Source organism: Grampus griseus (assembly GCF_964374135.1).
Source record: "Grampus griseus genome assembly, chromosome: 1".
In the NCBI taxonomy this organism is placed as follows: Eukaryota; Metazoa; Chordata; class Mammalia; order Artiodactyla; family Delphinidae; genus Grampus; species Grampus griseus.
Window position 1 is genome coordinate 65356745 of NC_139017.1, and position 16057 is coordinate 65372801.

At 39.4% G+C, this 16057-nt stretch overlaps 1 protein-coding gene across 1 annotated transcript in view; it reads left to right on the top strand.

Annotated features, from left to right (window-relative positions):
- Window positions 1-16057, top strand: part of RGS5 (regulator of G protein signaling 5) — a 52712-nt gene that overhangs the window by 20277 nt on the left and 16378 nt on the right. The window contains exons 2-3 of the mRNA XM_082651197.1: window positions 8220-8330; window positions 14974-15035. Of these exons, the coding sequence (XP_082507323.1) occupies window positions 8220-8330; window positions 14974-15035 (173 nt within the window). The remainder of the gene's footprint in view (window positions 1-8219; window positions 8331-14973; window positions 15036-16057) is intronic.

Here is a 16057-nt window from a genome sequence, read left to right on the forward strand (position 1 = left end):
ACAAATGACGGAACTGAGACCAAGAGACATTATCTAGCTTGCATAAAGTCCCATAGATTGTAAGTGGCTATTGAAAAGTAGCTTAAACCAATTTATTCACATCCAACTCTTAGGTTCTTTTTGGTAGATAACTGTAGTTATTAGTGGTTAGTGGTGGGTGATGATTAGTTATTTCTCTACAACTTCACTACCAGCTAGTGAAAGCAAGACCACCATATATATAATGAAACCCAATTGTTCCGTACTTACTTAGGCAGATAGTTACTAACAAGTTGGCGCAAAATATTTATACAACTGGCTCTGTAATCTCAATAAAGGCACAATTCTTTGTGCTCCGACTATAATGTGTAGGAAAATTTTACTCTGACACTAATATTCTGAGGTTGGATTCTAATACCTTTGTAGCTGGTATCAGGCAAAAAGAAATCTCTGTATCAAGGCCTAGATATAGGACTACTTAGGGATGGAGCCACAGGTGCCATCTCTAAGAGTAAAGAGCTATTTACATTCTTACAACCTTTCTATGGAGTGGGTGTGAGTTTGCACAATAGTGTCTCTAGCACAAATGACTTGAATATCATTATTATGACTGGAGAGAGCCCATTCCCTATTGAACAAACCTACATGTAAAAACTCACTTCTAACGTGCTCTGCTAATTGACAAAGCAACTGGTATTGCTCTCTATAAAGACAGCTGAGGCACTTAGCAGCCACCTCTGGAGTGGGGACTTTTTCACAAGCCTGCTGACTGCCACTGTGATTAGAGCAAGTAGCAGAAGCTAACGCTTACCCAGTGTCACACTGTAGCAATTACAAGCAGCTGAAATTTTTCATTTCATTGTTTGGATTCCTTATTTTGTGTTTGTCTTGCCCAACTGAAATATAAACTCCATGAGAGGATCTTGTCTTTTTGTTTCACTGGGGATTTCAAAACCTGTAATAGTCTACGGCACATGGCAAGCATTTAATAAGCATACTTTTAATTTGTTGAAAAAATAAGTGAGCAAGAGGAGAAGCTATTGAGGCCAATCTTTTCAATCTCAACTGTGATCCTATGAAACTAAGTCAGTAAACTTGTAGACGGAATCCTTAGTCTTTTATAGCAGGTTGCCTGTGAGGGGCCCTGGTGATGAATCAACCTGGGGTAGTTGAGGTAAGAGCTTGAACATAATGAAAATAGCTATCATTAAGAGAACTTACTGAAAGAAGAGGTTAGAAAATACTGTGTTGGAAGGTTATAATAGACAAAAGTGACTTCTATGCACACATTTGACACAACTGACATTGTCAATTCCATTTTTTTAAATGAATTTATTTTTATTTTTGGCTGCGTTGGATCTTCATTGCTGCATGCAGTTTTCTCTAGTTGCAGCGAGCGGGGGCTACTCTTCGTTGCGGTATGTGGGCTTCTCATTGCGGTGGCTTCTCTTGTTGTGAAGCATGGGCTCTAGGCACGCGGGCTTCAGTAGTTGTGGCACGTGGGCTCAGTAGTTGTGGCTCACGGGCTCTAGAGCACAGGCTCAGTAGTTGTGGCGCACGGGCTTAGTCACTCCGTGACATGTGCTATCTTCCTGGCCCAGGGATCGAACCTGTGTCCCCTGAACTGGCAGGTGGATTCTTAACCACTGCACCACCAGGGAAGTCCTCATCAATTCCATTTTTTCCAGCCATCTTACAGTTTGACATGACTTGTTATTTAATTCATGATTAATATAAGTGAAAACCTAAAGCTCTACCAGGGAATGATTCAATTGTGTTTGGAAAAAGATTTCTGGCGTTATATCCTAATGCATGAATAATAATAATACCGTATATTCTTTAGCATTTTCTTCATTTTTCTATCATTTGGACCACTGAGGAGTATTTCATATTAACTAACCTAGAGTCATTTTCCATAATGTATCATATATTAATATGTGTCAGATAAAAAAATACAGACTTTAACATGGTATCACATTGCATTAGTAAACTACTTTTTCATTTTCTGCTAAAACATAAGCAATGGGTGGACTTTCTTTGGTTCAAGTAGAAGAAGGTTAATTCAGGAAAATGGTAGATGCCAAACTCATACATTCTCTCTCCACCAAAATGACCCTGGAGGGACTTCCCCCTGCACTTGAGAGTCAGTCTTGATTTTAAGGGGCATGCATGGAGGATCGTGGGGAGTTGAGAATTTCAGTTCTAGAATTGACCTGATTTTCCACAGATGTTTCCTTATACTCTACTAAGGGTTTTCAAGATCACCCCTGTGTCTCAGGAGCCATCTATCAGTAACAAACTCCATCGATCTCAAGTTTTCAATGAGCAGTCAACAAGAAGGTTTTCCACTCTTGAACCAAATGAATCTCTCTAGATGGGTCCAGCACAGTGGACATAAGTCCTCTGGGCTCCCTTCTCTCCATGAACATCTGCTGGGGTTCTGTCTACGTGACTCAGATCTTGGCTGAAAGAACTTAGAAAGCTCATTTCTTCCTCTGCTTTTCAGATCCGGCTGTAGTACTCTCCAGCTGTGGAATCTTGTTGCTAACAAGTGTTTTAGGAACTTTTATTTATCTTTAATGGGTATTTATCACACTTTTTGGAGGCAAGAAAAGGCATGTCCTTTTTGCTCCTGTAGAAACAAGGTTTGTGGTATTTCTTCAGAAAGCAGCAGCCTGGAACAGATCTGCTCTTTTTCATTGATGCTCACAATTTCCCATGTCCAGCAGGGGGCATCTGCAACACAGATTTAAGTTGGATTGGATTTAAATTGGATTGTCCTTGACAGGGGACAGGTTGGAACACCTCTTTCAGAAATGTGTCCTAAATACCCTGTCCTATACTTCCCAATTTTTCTCCTTCCTGTCTTCCTTCCTGGCTGTTCCCGACATATGTCCAATCTCAGAACTAGTCTGTGCCTCAGGAATAATTTTGTTTAAGTAAATCCTGATAAATTTTGGTCTCATGATGGATTCTGATTAGACTGAGTGATTGTAATTACCCTCCCTGCCTCCTCTCATCAGAGTGTGTCCTATCTGGTGTGAGGGACTGAAGAGCATACTCCGTTTCAGCCCCCATTCGTCTATTTCCAACTTCTCTAACAGACAGAAATCGAGTTCAGTCAGAGTCCTTGCAGTCATTTAATGACACTACCTCTCTGCAGTTAACCAAATCAGAGACATCTAAGTCCTCGATGGCTTATTTGGTGCTACACCCCAATATTTCACCCACCCGCCCCAAAATGCAGTTTTACTATAACCTAGCAATTCAATTCATTCATTCGTTTGCTGATTCATCAATTTATATAGTAAATATTTATTGCATGTCTGTTAAGTGCCAGGCCCTGGGCTAAGTGCTGAGACTGGAGCTGTGAACAAAACAGATATTGACCCTGCTCTTGGGGACCTGACATTCTAATGGGAGAGACAGACAGGACTCAAATAAATACACAGAGACATAATGCAAATTGATAAGGACCATGAAGGAAAAATACAGAGGCCTCTGCGAATATAGTAGGGGCAGCTGTTAAAACATGTGTCTCCTATTACACTATCTTCGTGTTATCATGTTTGAGCTCCTTGAGGCTAGGGTCTATGTTCTTTTATTAATATATCCCCTCCACTTTTATCAATGAGTAGAAAAATATTTAGCATACAGTTTACACATATATGTCCTACATTTCCTTAGTTCCACGTGTCGCTGAAGCAAGGAACATCTTTGTAATCCTTGAAACACCTAGCACAGGACTTTATATATAGCTGGTTACTGATAAATTTTACTTGAATATAATTGTATTGAAAATTGTATAATTGTATTGAAAAATTCTGCTATGTGTTTGTTTTAGTGATTGCTTGTACTGTTTTCTACACTTATTCACCCTAAGGTAATAATTTTCACTCAATTCACCAATTAGTTGGAAGGACAGAGGTGGTCCAAGGCCTTTTGAAAGCATACCCACACAGGGCACAGATTTAAAATTGCACAACTCTACAATTATTCAAACTCTTTTCAGGTTGAAATCACTAATGTGAGCCATCTAGTGAAAGGATTATCTTCCTCTGAACCCTTAATTTAAATTTCACCCAGGCATTTCCAATGATTTTATTTCAAAACAAGTTTTTCTTTGTAAAACCAAAGGATAGCAGGGTTGGGGGTGTGATGAGAAGAGATACGAATCATTTCTTGTTAACAGGCATTAATGTAATATAGCCAGGAAAACTGCCTGGTGGGCGGTCAAACAGAGCCAAGGACTGAGTTGAAATCATAAACATTTTAAAAAGTTTTCTTCTCTGGATGGGTTTGTTTTTGACATTAAATGAATGTCAGATACATTCAAGCTTATTTTTAAAGGAGAAAATAAAATGGAAGCTTTGAGCTTTTGTTTTGCTTGATTTTCCATTTGTTGTTGTTTCTTTTTTCATTCCCATATTTTGATATGTCCGTATGGTGGGGAGGAAGGGGAGAGGGGGGAATGAAATATTATTCCAGGAACTCTTAAGGAGAAAAACAAACGTAGTAACACAGTTTATTCCTACGCAAAGAGTAAAATGTTTCAAGTAGTTTCAATCTCAGCACTGGTCAACTCTTCAGCTTTTAAACATTCACTGTTTTATAAGAGAGACAATAATGTTATTCACTCCCTATATGCTGTCAAACTCCTAATTCAACCGAATGGTCTTCCCGACTTATGTGCGTTAACATTTTAACGTCCTATGTTTGAGCCTATACTAAACCATAGAGAGAAGTATTTTCTGAAGCACTGCATTTCCTTTCTCCCTTACATCCGCAGGGCAAGTATGAGGAAAAGAGTAATCTGGTGTTCTGGCATGTTTCTCTACTTTGAGGAAGTGAAATCTGATTTTCTATGGGCAGTGTTATAAATGGTTGATTTCTAGATTATCCCACAAAAAGACAATTTAAATAGTGATATAGATAAAATTATACCAGGATTCTGGTTCATTCTGGTTTTAAATGTCTTTTGTGGGATGTCTTGGAGAATTTAACCACCATGTATAGACAGTGTTTTCATGGGAAAATGCATCCTGAAAGAATTAGCAAAAGAAAAATTTGAAATAGATTTGTAAGACAGGCTGCCACTTCTTCATGTAGAAGAAGGCTTTGAAGGCACCTTTCAATAGTTTTACCTCTTTTTGGTTTTCATACCAAATTTGCTGAAGGCTGCATACTATGCAGAAGTCTTCCATCATCCACCCTTCCATCAGGAAGGGGAGGCAGAGTGAGCAGGCTTCATCTAACATGGCATTCTTCTCTCTCCAGTCACACTTTACACTCAGGCAATGTAGAACCACTTTTGCATCCCTTCAAATGATATGCACATTATCCTCTTCCTACCCGGAAGTCCCAGCCTTTTCTTGTCTACCTGGCTAACTGCTATTCTACCCCTGCCTCTTCTGAGAAGCCCCACTGACTCACCCTTGTGGACATTGGGGTCCTCTCCCCGTGCTCTGCTGTTCACCTTTGTGGACACTGGATGCCCAGAGAGATGCTGCTTTCTGGGCATCTTCTTCTTTAATACCTGCTTGTGATTGCTCACAAGCTTGAGACTTCAATAGGCTATAAGTACCCTGCAGGCAAAGACAAAACCCTGTGAGTGTTTGTCTGTTTACTGTGTACTGATGACACAGTAACATGATCAAGGAGTAAAGTAGTATGAATAAATGAAATTTTAAAATGCTCAACCCCTTCATTCTAATAACCTGTTCATGTCCCACTTACTCTTTCACTAGGCAATCAAACACAAATATCTCTCCGCCTTTTACAAAAGCAAATGGCTCAAATGGAGCAAAAGAGGAAAAGAAAAAAGAAACAAGTTGAGATGGGGAAAAAAATGCAAAACAAAAATCTAAAGAACCAACCAAAATACCAAGCACAGGAGAAACATTCATTAGACATTCATTAGATAATCTGTAGCTAAATATTGGTGAATGAACTATTGGGTCAAGTGAAACTCAAACAGTTGCTTCACGACTTCCCCTTATGGGCAGGAACTGAGGGGCATGTAGAGCTAGCAGAAGAGGTATTATGGATGGAGTTCTTCAAGTTCTGGGTGGGATAGCGTGTCTTGATGGAAAAGATGAACCTGCTGCTTCTGGCTGTAGTACTATACACTGGCCAGCAGAGGGTAGCCACATGTATTGCATGCATTTTTCGCCCCAAATACTGTTTTCTTCATCCTTCAGATAAATATAAAGTTGGCAGTTCTTGTCTCCAGAGGTAGAATATGGGAGGCAGTGGGTGTATTAATTCTTAGTAACATGTGGGAAATTTCTGAATGTTTTAATTTGGTAGTCAAAGCTAGGGAACATGGCTTGAGTTTGGCTGGAAAAAAATTATTATGCAGTTAGAACTAACTTGGAAGAAGCAGTATTATATGCCAACTGCTGCTTTAAGTGATTCACATGCATTAATATATTTAATCATCACAAAAATTGTATAAGTATGTACTATTTTATCAGTCCCACTTTCTAGGTGAGAAAACTTAACATTAGATAGTTTAAGCAAATTGCAGAGCCTGGAATCAAAGTACACTTATTCTTATTCTCATGTTTTATATAAGCTCCCTCAGCAGAACATTCTGTTTCAGCTGTAATGTGCTCAGCGGAGCTTGATCTGCTGTAATGTGGTACCTGAGTTGTCTTAAGCTGGAGAGCGGGCCCTAGGGAGAGAACAGAGGCAGGAAGAAACGAAAAGGAAAAGACATTGTGGAGGTTACTAATTCTAAATCAGAGTTTCAAAATAACTTTACTATACTAAAGGAACCTACGATATGATTGAATATTTATGTTTTTTTAAGTTATACAGTATATGTCCTTAACTTTTTCTCCCTAATATCCATAATTGCTAATGTCACACATTTTATTTATTTAAATTGTCTCATCACTGTCTCCGTGTGAATGGATGAGGAAAGTGTGTTTATAGTAACAAAACTTTATCTGGCAACAGCATGATATCCTAATCCCGACACAGCTCTGTGAGGCTTCGGTTATGATCAGCATTGACTGGGAAATAAATGTCGGCAGATTTGTGAGGAACAAAAATCAAGATATTTTTAGTTCACTTTGGCAAATATTTTTGAATATTGACTATGCTGCCAAGCTTTGTGCTACGCACAGGGTTGAAAAGGTATTTAAGACTCAATTCCCACCTGCAAAAAGTTCTTATATCCAGCTTGGAAAACAGACACATAAATCAGTAACCATAATGCAGTATGATAAGCCCTATCTTAAAAGCATGTAGGAAGTGCCAAGGGGACAGTGAAAGGACAGCTTTTTGGGTCTCTCAGTATACAATGGCTTGTCTTATGGATTAATGCTTAAGATTTGCTTGGTGTTTTTGAATTCAGACTTGTGATAAAATGATGGGTAACTTAGGAGGTTAGTTTTGAACTGGGCATGAAAACAGTTGCATTCTAGGGTGGAGAAGTGCCCAGAATTCTGACCATGTCTGTTTACTAAAATATTGAAGATAGAAAGGAGTAATATGATTCTGTCAGTCTGTTGGTAATTAATACTCATCTATTGAAGACTTACTGCGTGTAAGATACTACAATAGCCATTGTGGAACAATGGGCAAGGGGTTGGAAAAAAGTCAAATCCGTATAAAAGAAGAACAGTTTACAGAGAAGTAATCATCAAGCAGAATAATTTAATTTTATAGGTGCAAATGACTGAAAAAAACATCTAGGTTAACTCTGTCATCTTACAGATGAGGCAACGGAGGTCTGGCAATAAAACATGATTATTTTTTCAAACATTATATGTCTAATTAATGGCAGAGCTGGGACCAGAGCCCTCAGAAGACTGGTAGGCAATACAGTGAGTTCCACCTGTGAACTTAAAGTCAGACAGCTTGGGGTCAAGTCCATTTCCACCACATACTGGCTGGGTTACCTTAAGTAAGTTATTTGAATTCTCTGTCATTAGTTTCTTCACCTGTAAAATAGGACTACTATAGTATCTGCCATATATAACATGAAAGAATACATATAAAACAATAATTAAGATTAAAATGAGATAATGCATATTAGCCAGGGACATGTTAAGAGCATGATAAATGTTATTAGAACTCATGTGTCCCAATTTCTACATTAGTATTCTTTCTGCCACAACAGTGAAATGGGGTTTTGCTCATTTTTGTTTCTTTGACACGGAATGAAATCCCTTTTTTAGATCTTTATGCTAATATGCTGTCCATTTCCCCTCATACATCTCTTCTTTCAGGGCCAAGGAGATTAAGATCAAGTTGGGAATTCTCCTCCAGAAGCCGGAGTCTGCTGCTGACCTTGTCATTCCATACCCTGAGAAGGCGGAGAAACCAGCCAAGACCCAGAAGTGAGTCATGATTATGGATTCCACTCGTTTCCTCCAGAGGATGGCTATTCTTCAAGTGTATAGCACCATCCTTCCTCTGTAGAACTCCCCCCTTCAGTGACTCATTGAAGATCATAAGAGTACTCAGAGACTTGGTTTGTGAATAGGATTTTTTTTCACTCTCTCGTGTATGGAGCATAATATTGCTTACTGGCAGGATGCTTAAAAAATGGAGATAAGGCCACATATTGGGACATCATTGGAGAAACAGGCCGTGTCTTATAAAATGGCACCAGCCACCTCATCACACAGAAGTGTGGTTAAAAATACCCACTCACTTGCTGTTCTTGGGTCAGGTGAGCACCGCTGATTCAATTAATTATGATCCCTGGATGCTCACCTGCTCAGGAAATATCTTGAGGGCTACTTCCTCAGCAGGGAGATACAAGTGGTGACATTTCCCTCAAAAAGAGGCTAAGTTCAAGGCAGACTATTAAGCCTAAAGGTTTCTTCTCCAAGATATTGTCCCTTCAAGGTCTAAAAGAGGAGCAGAGGACTGTTCCCTGGTGGAGGAATGAATACTTGACCAGATACTCCTATTTAATGCACGTCAAGCAATTTTTCCCCAGTCCATAAATTAATAGTCCTGACAGGACTTCTGCAGTCCCTAACCACGCACCAACATACTTCTATCAATTTAGGCGTGGAGAGAAGCTATAATTCTCAATATTCACGATGTTATGGCAGTGAACGTAGCCCACAATTTCATTGGCATTACTCTAACTTAATAACAATACTCACAGCATTCATGGTGTTTACCGTTGTTCCACTAGCTACACAGCCCGACACTGACTAGACAGATACACTCCATCTTCCCTTTAAAACAGAGACACCACTAAAATCAAGAAAGGAAAGTGGGAAGAAGAAAAGCCAAATGTATTCAAACCCCTTCACTCTACTACCTAAAAGCTTGGAAGAGATCACAGAAGTGTGGTAAAAATATAGGAATCCCTTTTAATCTCCATTTCTTTTAAAATTTAATATTTGTATAAATTGGCCAATCTTTTCTCCAAATGACCTTCAAATTAATATAGCTGGATTGGTTGGGGGATAGAGAGACAGGTTATTCCTTTTAAATTTTTTTCATCAATCTAAGTGGATGTTTCCACTCTCCTTATATTACTTCAAAGTGATCCCAAACCGGAAATGAGGCATAATTGAGTTTTCTGTGCTTAGAAAAGGGAAGTTAATTCAATGTGGAGTGGCGGACACCAGGTACTGGGAGAGAATAAGAACCACATTTCATAATAGCAAAAGATCAAAAAGTCTATTTTGAAATAAACATTGTGGTGGTTATTGATCTGTTGGAATTAACTTTTAAAAAATAAATACAGTGCTACATTTCCTCCTTTGATTCTCTGCTTTAATATCCCACACAGACACTTGAACTATTTGGCTTTAACAAGGATTTGGAGAGAAGCAATTTTGGAAGATAACTTGGGGCTGACACTCATTGGATTATTTTCTTCTCTTGTCTCTTAGCCCCCTTTTTCGTCCAGAAGTTTGAATTGTTTTGGAAAAAAAATCTTTCTTATCCCTAGAGAATACTTGTGCATCTCTACTGCATTTTTAACAGTGACCATTACAAATCTTTCCTATCCTCTTCCAAACTCGTAAACCCCATTTCACTCATATTTGGCAAATTTCCATGCTTTTTAACAAGCAGGAGAAGACTGTGTTCTGCAGGAACTCAGCTGATCTCGCTTCTCCTCACTTAAAAGTTTCTCTGTATTTTTTTTACCCACGTTCTTCTCAAGGAGAAGAAAATAAATCTCAGAGGAGAAAATAGACCTTCTCCGGATGGAAGGTATTTTTAACTCCTCTCATCTTTTTAGAAAAAGCAATCTCTTTTTAAAAAAGCATTTTCTCTTTTTAAAATATATTTTTATTCTTCTCGTTAGGAAAAAAATTGAACCATTTAAAAAAATAGAAAAAAGTTGCCTATATCCCTACCACCCAAGGTCAGCCTCTGTTACCATTTTAGTATTCTTAACTGTTCTTTTTCCCTCTAGACCCTCTTCCACTAGAACAAACAAGTACCATATTCCACTCTGAAAAACACCCTCCCAGCCCCTCACCCCTTCTACTCATATCTCTTCCTCTTGCTTACGCTGGAAAACTCTAGAAATGGAAAGTCACTGCTTTCAATTTCTTCTTTAACTCCTTTTGTTGGGTCTAAACCTTACTACCTAACTGAAACCATCATCACCAAGTGCTAACTCCTGACTCGTGGACAGCATTTGACTCTGCTCACCAGTTGGCCACCTTAAAACTCTCCACCTTAACTTCTAATTTTGAATTCTCCCACTGCCTTCTCTCTCTCTAAGGGTTCTCACTTTTGTCCACCTTCTATATGTGAGCATTCCCTAAGGCTCTGCTATAGGTCCTCATAATGAAAAATAAAGATGTTACAAGACCATGTAAATTTAGTTTACAGTAACTATTATCATGGCTCATAATATAATCAATTGCAAAATACTCAAGAGCTGGTGTAGATATTTTTATAGTTTATTTTATATTCTAGATGTTCATTTACTCTCTGTTGATGTCACTAATTTTAACTATCTTTTGTTGTTGCTGTTGTTTTGCCACTTTATAACTCTAGAATGACCTCCACACATAAACAGTCCCTAGCCCGTGCATGGGGGAGAACCACTACAAACTGTTGTCCTACATACACTCCGGCCTGGTAAACTGCAGAGTGAGCCTTACTGTGCGGATTAAAGATGGATGCACAATGTTTGGCCCATGGATAGACATCAAAAAGTGGCTGGTGGGAATGTGAATTGGTACAGCCACTATGGAGAACAGTATGGAGGTTCCTTAAAAAACTACAAATAGAACTACCATATGACCCAGCAATCCCACTACTGGGCATATACCCTGAGAAAACCATAATTCAAAAAGAGTCATGTACCAAAATGTTCATTGCAGCTCTATTTACAATAGCCAGGAGATGGAAACAACCTAAGTGTCCATCAACAGATGAATGGATAAAGAAGATGTGGCACATATGTACAATGGAATATTACTCAGCCATAAAAAGAAACGAAATTGAGCTATTTGTAATGAGCTGGATAGACCTAGAGTCTGTCAGACAGAGTGAAGTAAGTCAGAAAGAGAAAGACAAATACCATATGCTAACACATATATATGGAATTTAAGAAAAAGTAAGTCATGAAGAACCTAGGGGTAAGACAGGAATAAAGATGCAGATCTACTAGAGAATGGACTTGAGGATATGGGGATGGGGAAGGGTAAGCTGTGACAAAGCGTGAGAGAGGCATGGACATATATACACTAACAAACGTAAGGTAGATAGCTAGTGGGAAGCAGCCGCATAGCACAGGGAGATCAGCTCAGTGCTTTGTGACCGCCTGGAGGGGTGGGATAGGGAGGGTGGGAGGGAGGGAGACGCAAGAGGGAAGAGATATGGGAACATATGTATATGTATAACTGATTCACTTTGTTATAAAGCAGAAACTAACACACCATTGTAAAGCAATTATACCCCAATAAAGATGTTAAAACAAAAACAAAAACAAAAAAAGTGGCAGGTGTATTTATCTGCATTCCCATCCATGGTGCCCAAGTCACTGTTGGCCGTGGGGGGAGGGCTCAATAAATGTCCATGAACTTGAGACTGGACATGAGCAGACACGTTGCAGGAAGGAAGGGAGAACTGAACAGGCACTTAAGTGCCAATAAATAACTTGGATTTCACTTTCCTTGTCAAGGGCAAGAGCACGTGAAAACATTATCAGGAGTGTTTAAATGTATGCCAGGGACTGTGTAGATATTTTTAAAAAGGAAGAAAACAAAAAAGAAAACCACCGGTGCTCAGAGAGGTTAAAATAATCTCCCAAGGTGAGAGCTAGTAAATGCCAGAGTTGCTTATAGCTGTAGTCATGGTTCATGGGGCTAAAACTTCTGTACTCTAAGTGTTGGGTTATTTGTGGCTTTCATCAACCAGACTAACTCTGAGCAAACTGAACCGTTATTAATTTACACATTAATCTGACATCATATTGCTGGTTAGATGAATGCTGCAGGGAACGCACTGTCGGACAGGGTAGAATGGGAAAAGTTCTCCATGGCTGACAAGCTATACCTCCAGGCAGTGAGTGCATCATTGCCTTGTAGGAGATTCAAGATGTAAATGTGGTAAGAGTACAGTAAAGAGGGAGAGAACACTTCCAGCTGAGATCATCACTTCCTGGACCAAGTGACATTTACACTGGCCATTATAAAACAGTTAATCATCTCTATAAATGTTTATTTTGCCTTTCATTGGAACTGGGTTCCTCTTTCCCTCCACACCCACACACAGAAACTCCATGTCAACTCCCTGTGGGCAGCTACAACCTTGCAAACCAGGACACTTATTGGTCATTTAGATCTGCATCTATCTCATTTCAAAGAATTCAGACTTAATGGCAGATTCTGAGAATCACAACAGGATGAACCTGTGGCACCTCCTAGGCTGGGAATCAGAATACTGGGCTTCGAGGTGTGGAGGATGTGTTCTGCTCGATTGTGTCCTTGAAACAATTTGGACTAATATTACCCCCAAGCGGGTTCTGCACATATCCTTTTCAGGAATTTAATCTTGGCTGTGAGGCACTGCTGATTGTGACCATTAGTCTGGTTCTAACAAGACCATTTGGGACAGCTTGGATCTGGTAACATGCTTAAGTTCGGTGCACCTGCTCTTGCCATTTCTTCTTCTTGTGCCCCTCCATAATAGCCAGAGGAAATGGAAGGCAGGAAGGTGATTTCATTTTACGAGGGGTATTTACAAAATCAGAAGGCGATTCAGCCTTCCCCTTGCTCTGTTTCTTTTGTTCAATTATTTAATGTCTTGTTGTTTCTGTCAACAATAAAGACTTCGCGGGTGTCATATGTAAAACATGGAACCCACTGTAGTGAAGAAATTAAGATTCGTAAGACTGTGCTAAAAACGTTGGTACAAAATAATATATACATAGGAAAAATTCTCAGCATGAAGTAATATAGAAGAGCCAAAAGGAGTTACTGACCTCTAGAAAATAGCTCTTTTTCTTGTTAGAAATAAAATGAGGCAGAAAAATATATGGGCATGCTTGAAATTCCTTCCTCATGTCATTTCTCCTCCCTGTGTTTCTTTACACTAACCAGAAGAAAATGGGAGGAGAGAAGGTAGTTCACTCATTAAAAATAAATTTCCAAGGAATTAGTGTTGAGTTTTTGATCTATGATACATATGTTTCTAGCCAGGAAAATGAAACCACTTAAGATTATTCCACCAGGTTTGTTACTCTCAGTATTGGCATGTTTTAACCCTCAACTAGTAAAAGCGTAAAACTTTATGGAAAGTCATATAATTAAGACTCAAAATCTGCACATGCTCCACAGTGAGGAATAGAGAATGGAAGGAACTGGTCACAGCATTTTAGCCAAAAAATCTACTGCCATCCTGCACTCGTTACATAGATAAAGTGAGGTTGACTCTGAGCCTCAAAAGCAAAACGAAAAGGAGAATCAGCAACTCTTATCAATCTCACTGATAACCTAAAGAATTAAAGCCCTAAGATATTATTTTTTTAAAAGCCAGACGCAGGAATTTTCCTGGGTTGTCTGAACAGCTGATCAACCAGTTAAGAGCTAAGGAAATTCCAATTTAGGAAAAACACCTTCATTGGCCTTAATGTTCTAATAAATGCCTTGTTAGTCTGTTTTGATTTGACAACAAAGAACTCACATTGTAACACAAGAGTGAGAGCGGGGCCTGAGGGGGGAGCCCTGGGAGAGCACAGTCAGCCATTTTTCCCAGACAATACCAGCCCACCTTGACACAATTCTGCTGTGAAAGAAAAATTGGTAGTTAAAACGAAAGAGCTGCAGGGTTTCTGCATATATAAACGTTAAAATAAAAACAGCCTAAGGGGGAATTATGTGTTGACTCGTACCTTCAGCATCCTGAGCATTTGTGTACAACATTCCTTTGCACGGTGTCTAACAACTCTTCTCAGAAAGAATAAATCTTAAAAAAAAAATTATCCTGTTCTAATTAGGCAGGAAAATGCACCCAGAGTTTTTAAAATGTAGACTTCCTGTGAGCACATTCCCAACACAAGGCAGCTTCACACCTTGCATCTTCCATCAATCCCAATAAGGTGGCGAAGGGCTGTGACGCCCTTTGCGGATTAAGTTGGTGTTTAAAGTGCAGCACTAGTGAAGCAGGGAACATGAGTTCAAGCCCTATAATGGGACAACTGGATTTTATTCAGTTACTTTTGGAAAAAAAGACCACAATTGGAGGCACTGTTATGGGATATACAAGAATATCAAGACGTGGCTTCATGACAAATAGGCCCTTCTGAAAAGGGAGAGGCCTAACCCAATTGTTCAACAAGAGATGAAAATATGCAAGATAGACGTAGGCAAGCAAACCCAGCTCATCATACCCACTTGTTCAGAATAAAACAGCTCTAACTCCCTTGTCCTGAGAATGGGTCATCAACTGTAACATTTCAAAGAAAAGCAAATCCAAGTCTTTGTTGGTATATGTGCTTAACTCCCTTCTTATGGCTGTCTCCTTTTTCTTTCTTAATACTTGATTTAGACCCTCATTGGACAAGGCCCTGCAGTGGCGTGATTCCCTGGACAAGCTCTTGCAGAACAACTGTAAGTCTGAATTATCTTTATAAAGGTCAGGGGAAGGACAGAGGCAAAAAAAAGCGCTTTAGGCTGCCCATGTCCTTCTTCCCCAATTTTGACGTTTCTTCAATTTTGGAAGAATGCCAGGGGAGTGTAGTTATCTAGCTCATGGTGGGAGAATGTGCAAATAAGGTGTCCTGAGGACTCCTGAGTGCAGGTTGTATTCCCATCTGTCCTGCTTACTTGTGTGAGCGGAGCTAGTGGCTTGATCTGTGTAGTTCTTAAAATTTTCATCGGTAAAATAGAGATACTGCCTCTTCCAGCTTGGCCTCATAATGGCTTGCTGTGGATTCAGTGTAGCAGGGTACATATCACTGTACTATGAGGAATGGATTGGGTGTATGTCCCAGTTCAAACTGCTATTCATTGCTTTTGTAACCCGCCATGGGTTGCTAACCTCCCCTAACCACAGTTTCCTCTTCTGGCAGCAGGCCTTTTATATCTCCATTCAAGACATGAAAAAAGTGCCAGTAAGAACTCCTCTCCAAGCTAATACCAATATACCTGAGCACCGTTTGCCTTTCCCCAATACAAAATCCTTACTGATTCCCAGGCCTAAAGTATCAAGTTCAAATTTCCAATGTTTAGGATTCTCCATAATAGGGAGACTGCTGGTCTGCAGTCAAATTGAACTGTTCTCCCCTCCATATAGGATTTCTACATGTATTCCCTTTGGCTGGAATACTTTGTATTCATATCTCTGTCTGTTGAAATTCTCCTCTCCTATAAAAGCGAATCTAAATACTAAATGCCCAGTCTTCCTTGACCGTCCAGAATGATTTATCCTCTCTCTGAGGTTCCAGTGCAATTTGTCTGCACATTTTTATGCCGCTGTTACTTGCTACATTGTACTCTGATCATAGCCGTCTCCCTCCTATGACAGATTATAAACTCATTGACAGCCAGGATTTAGTCTTTTTCTTCTGGATAATTTCATAACAGGAAGTGCACGGTAATAGGAAAACAAATATTTGTTGAATCGTTCACTC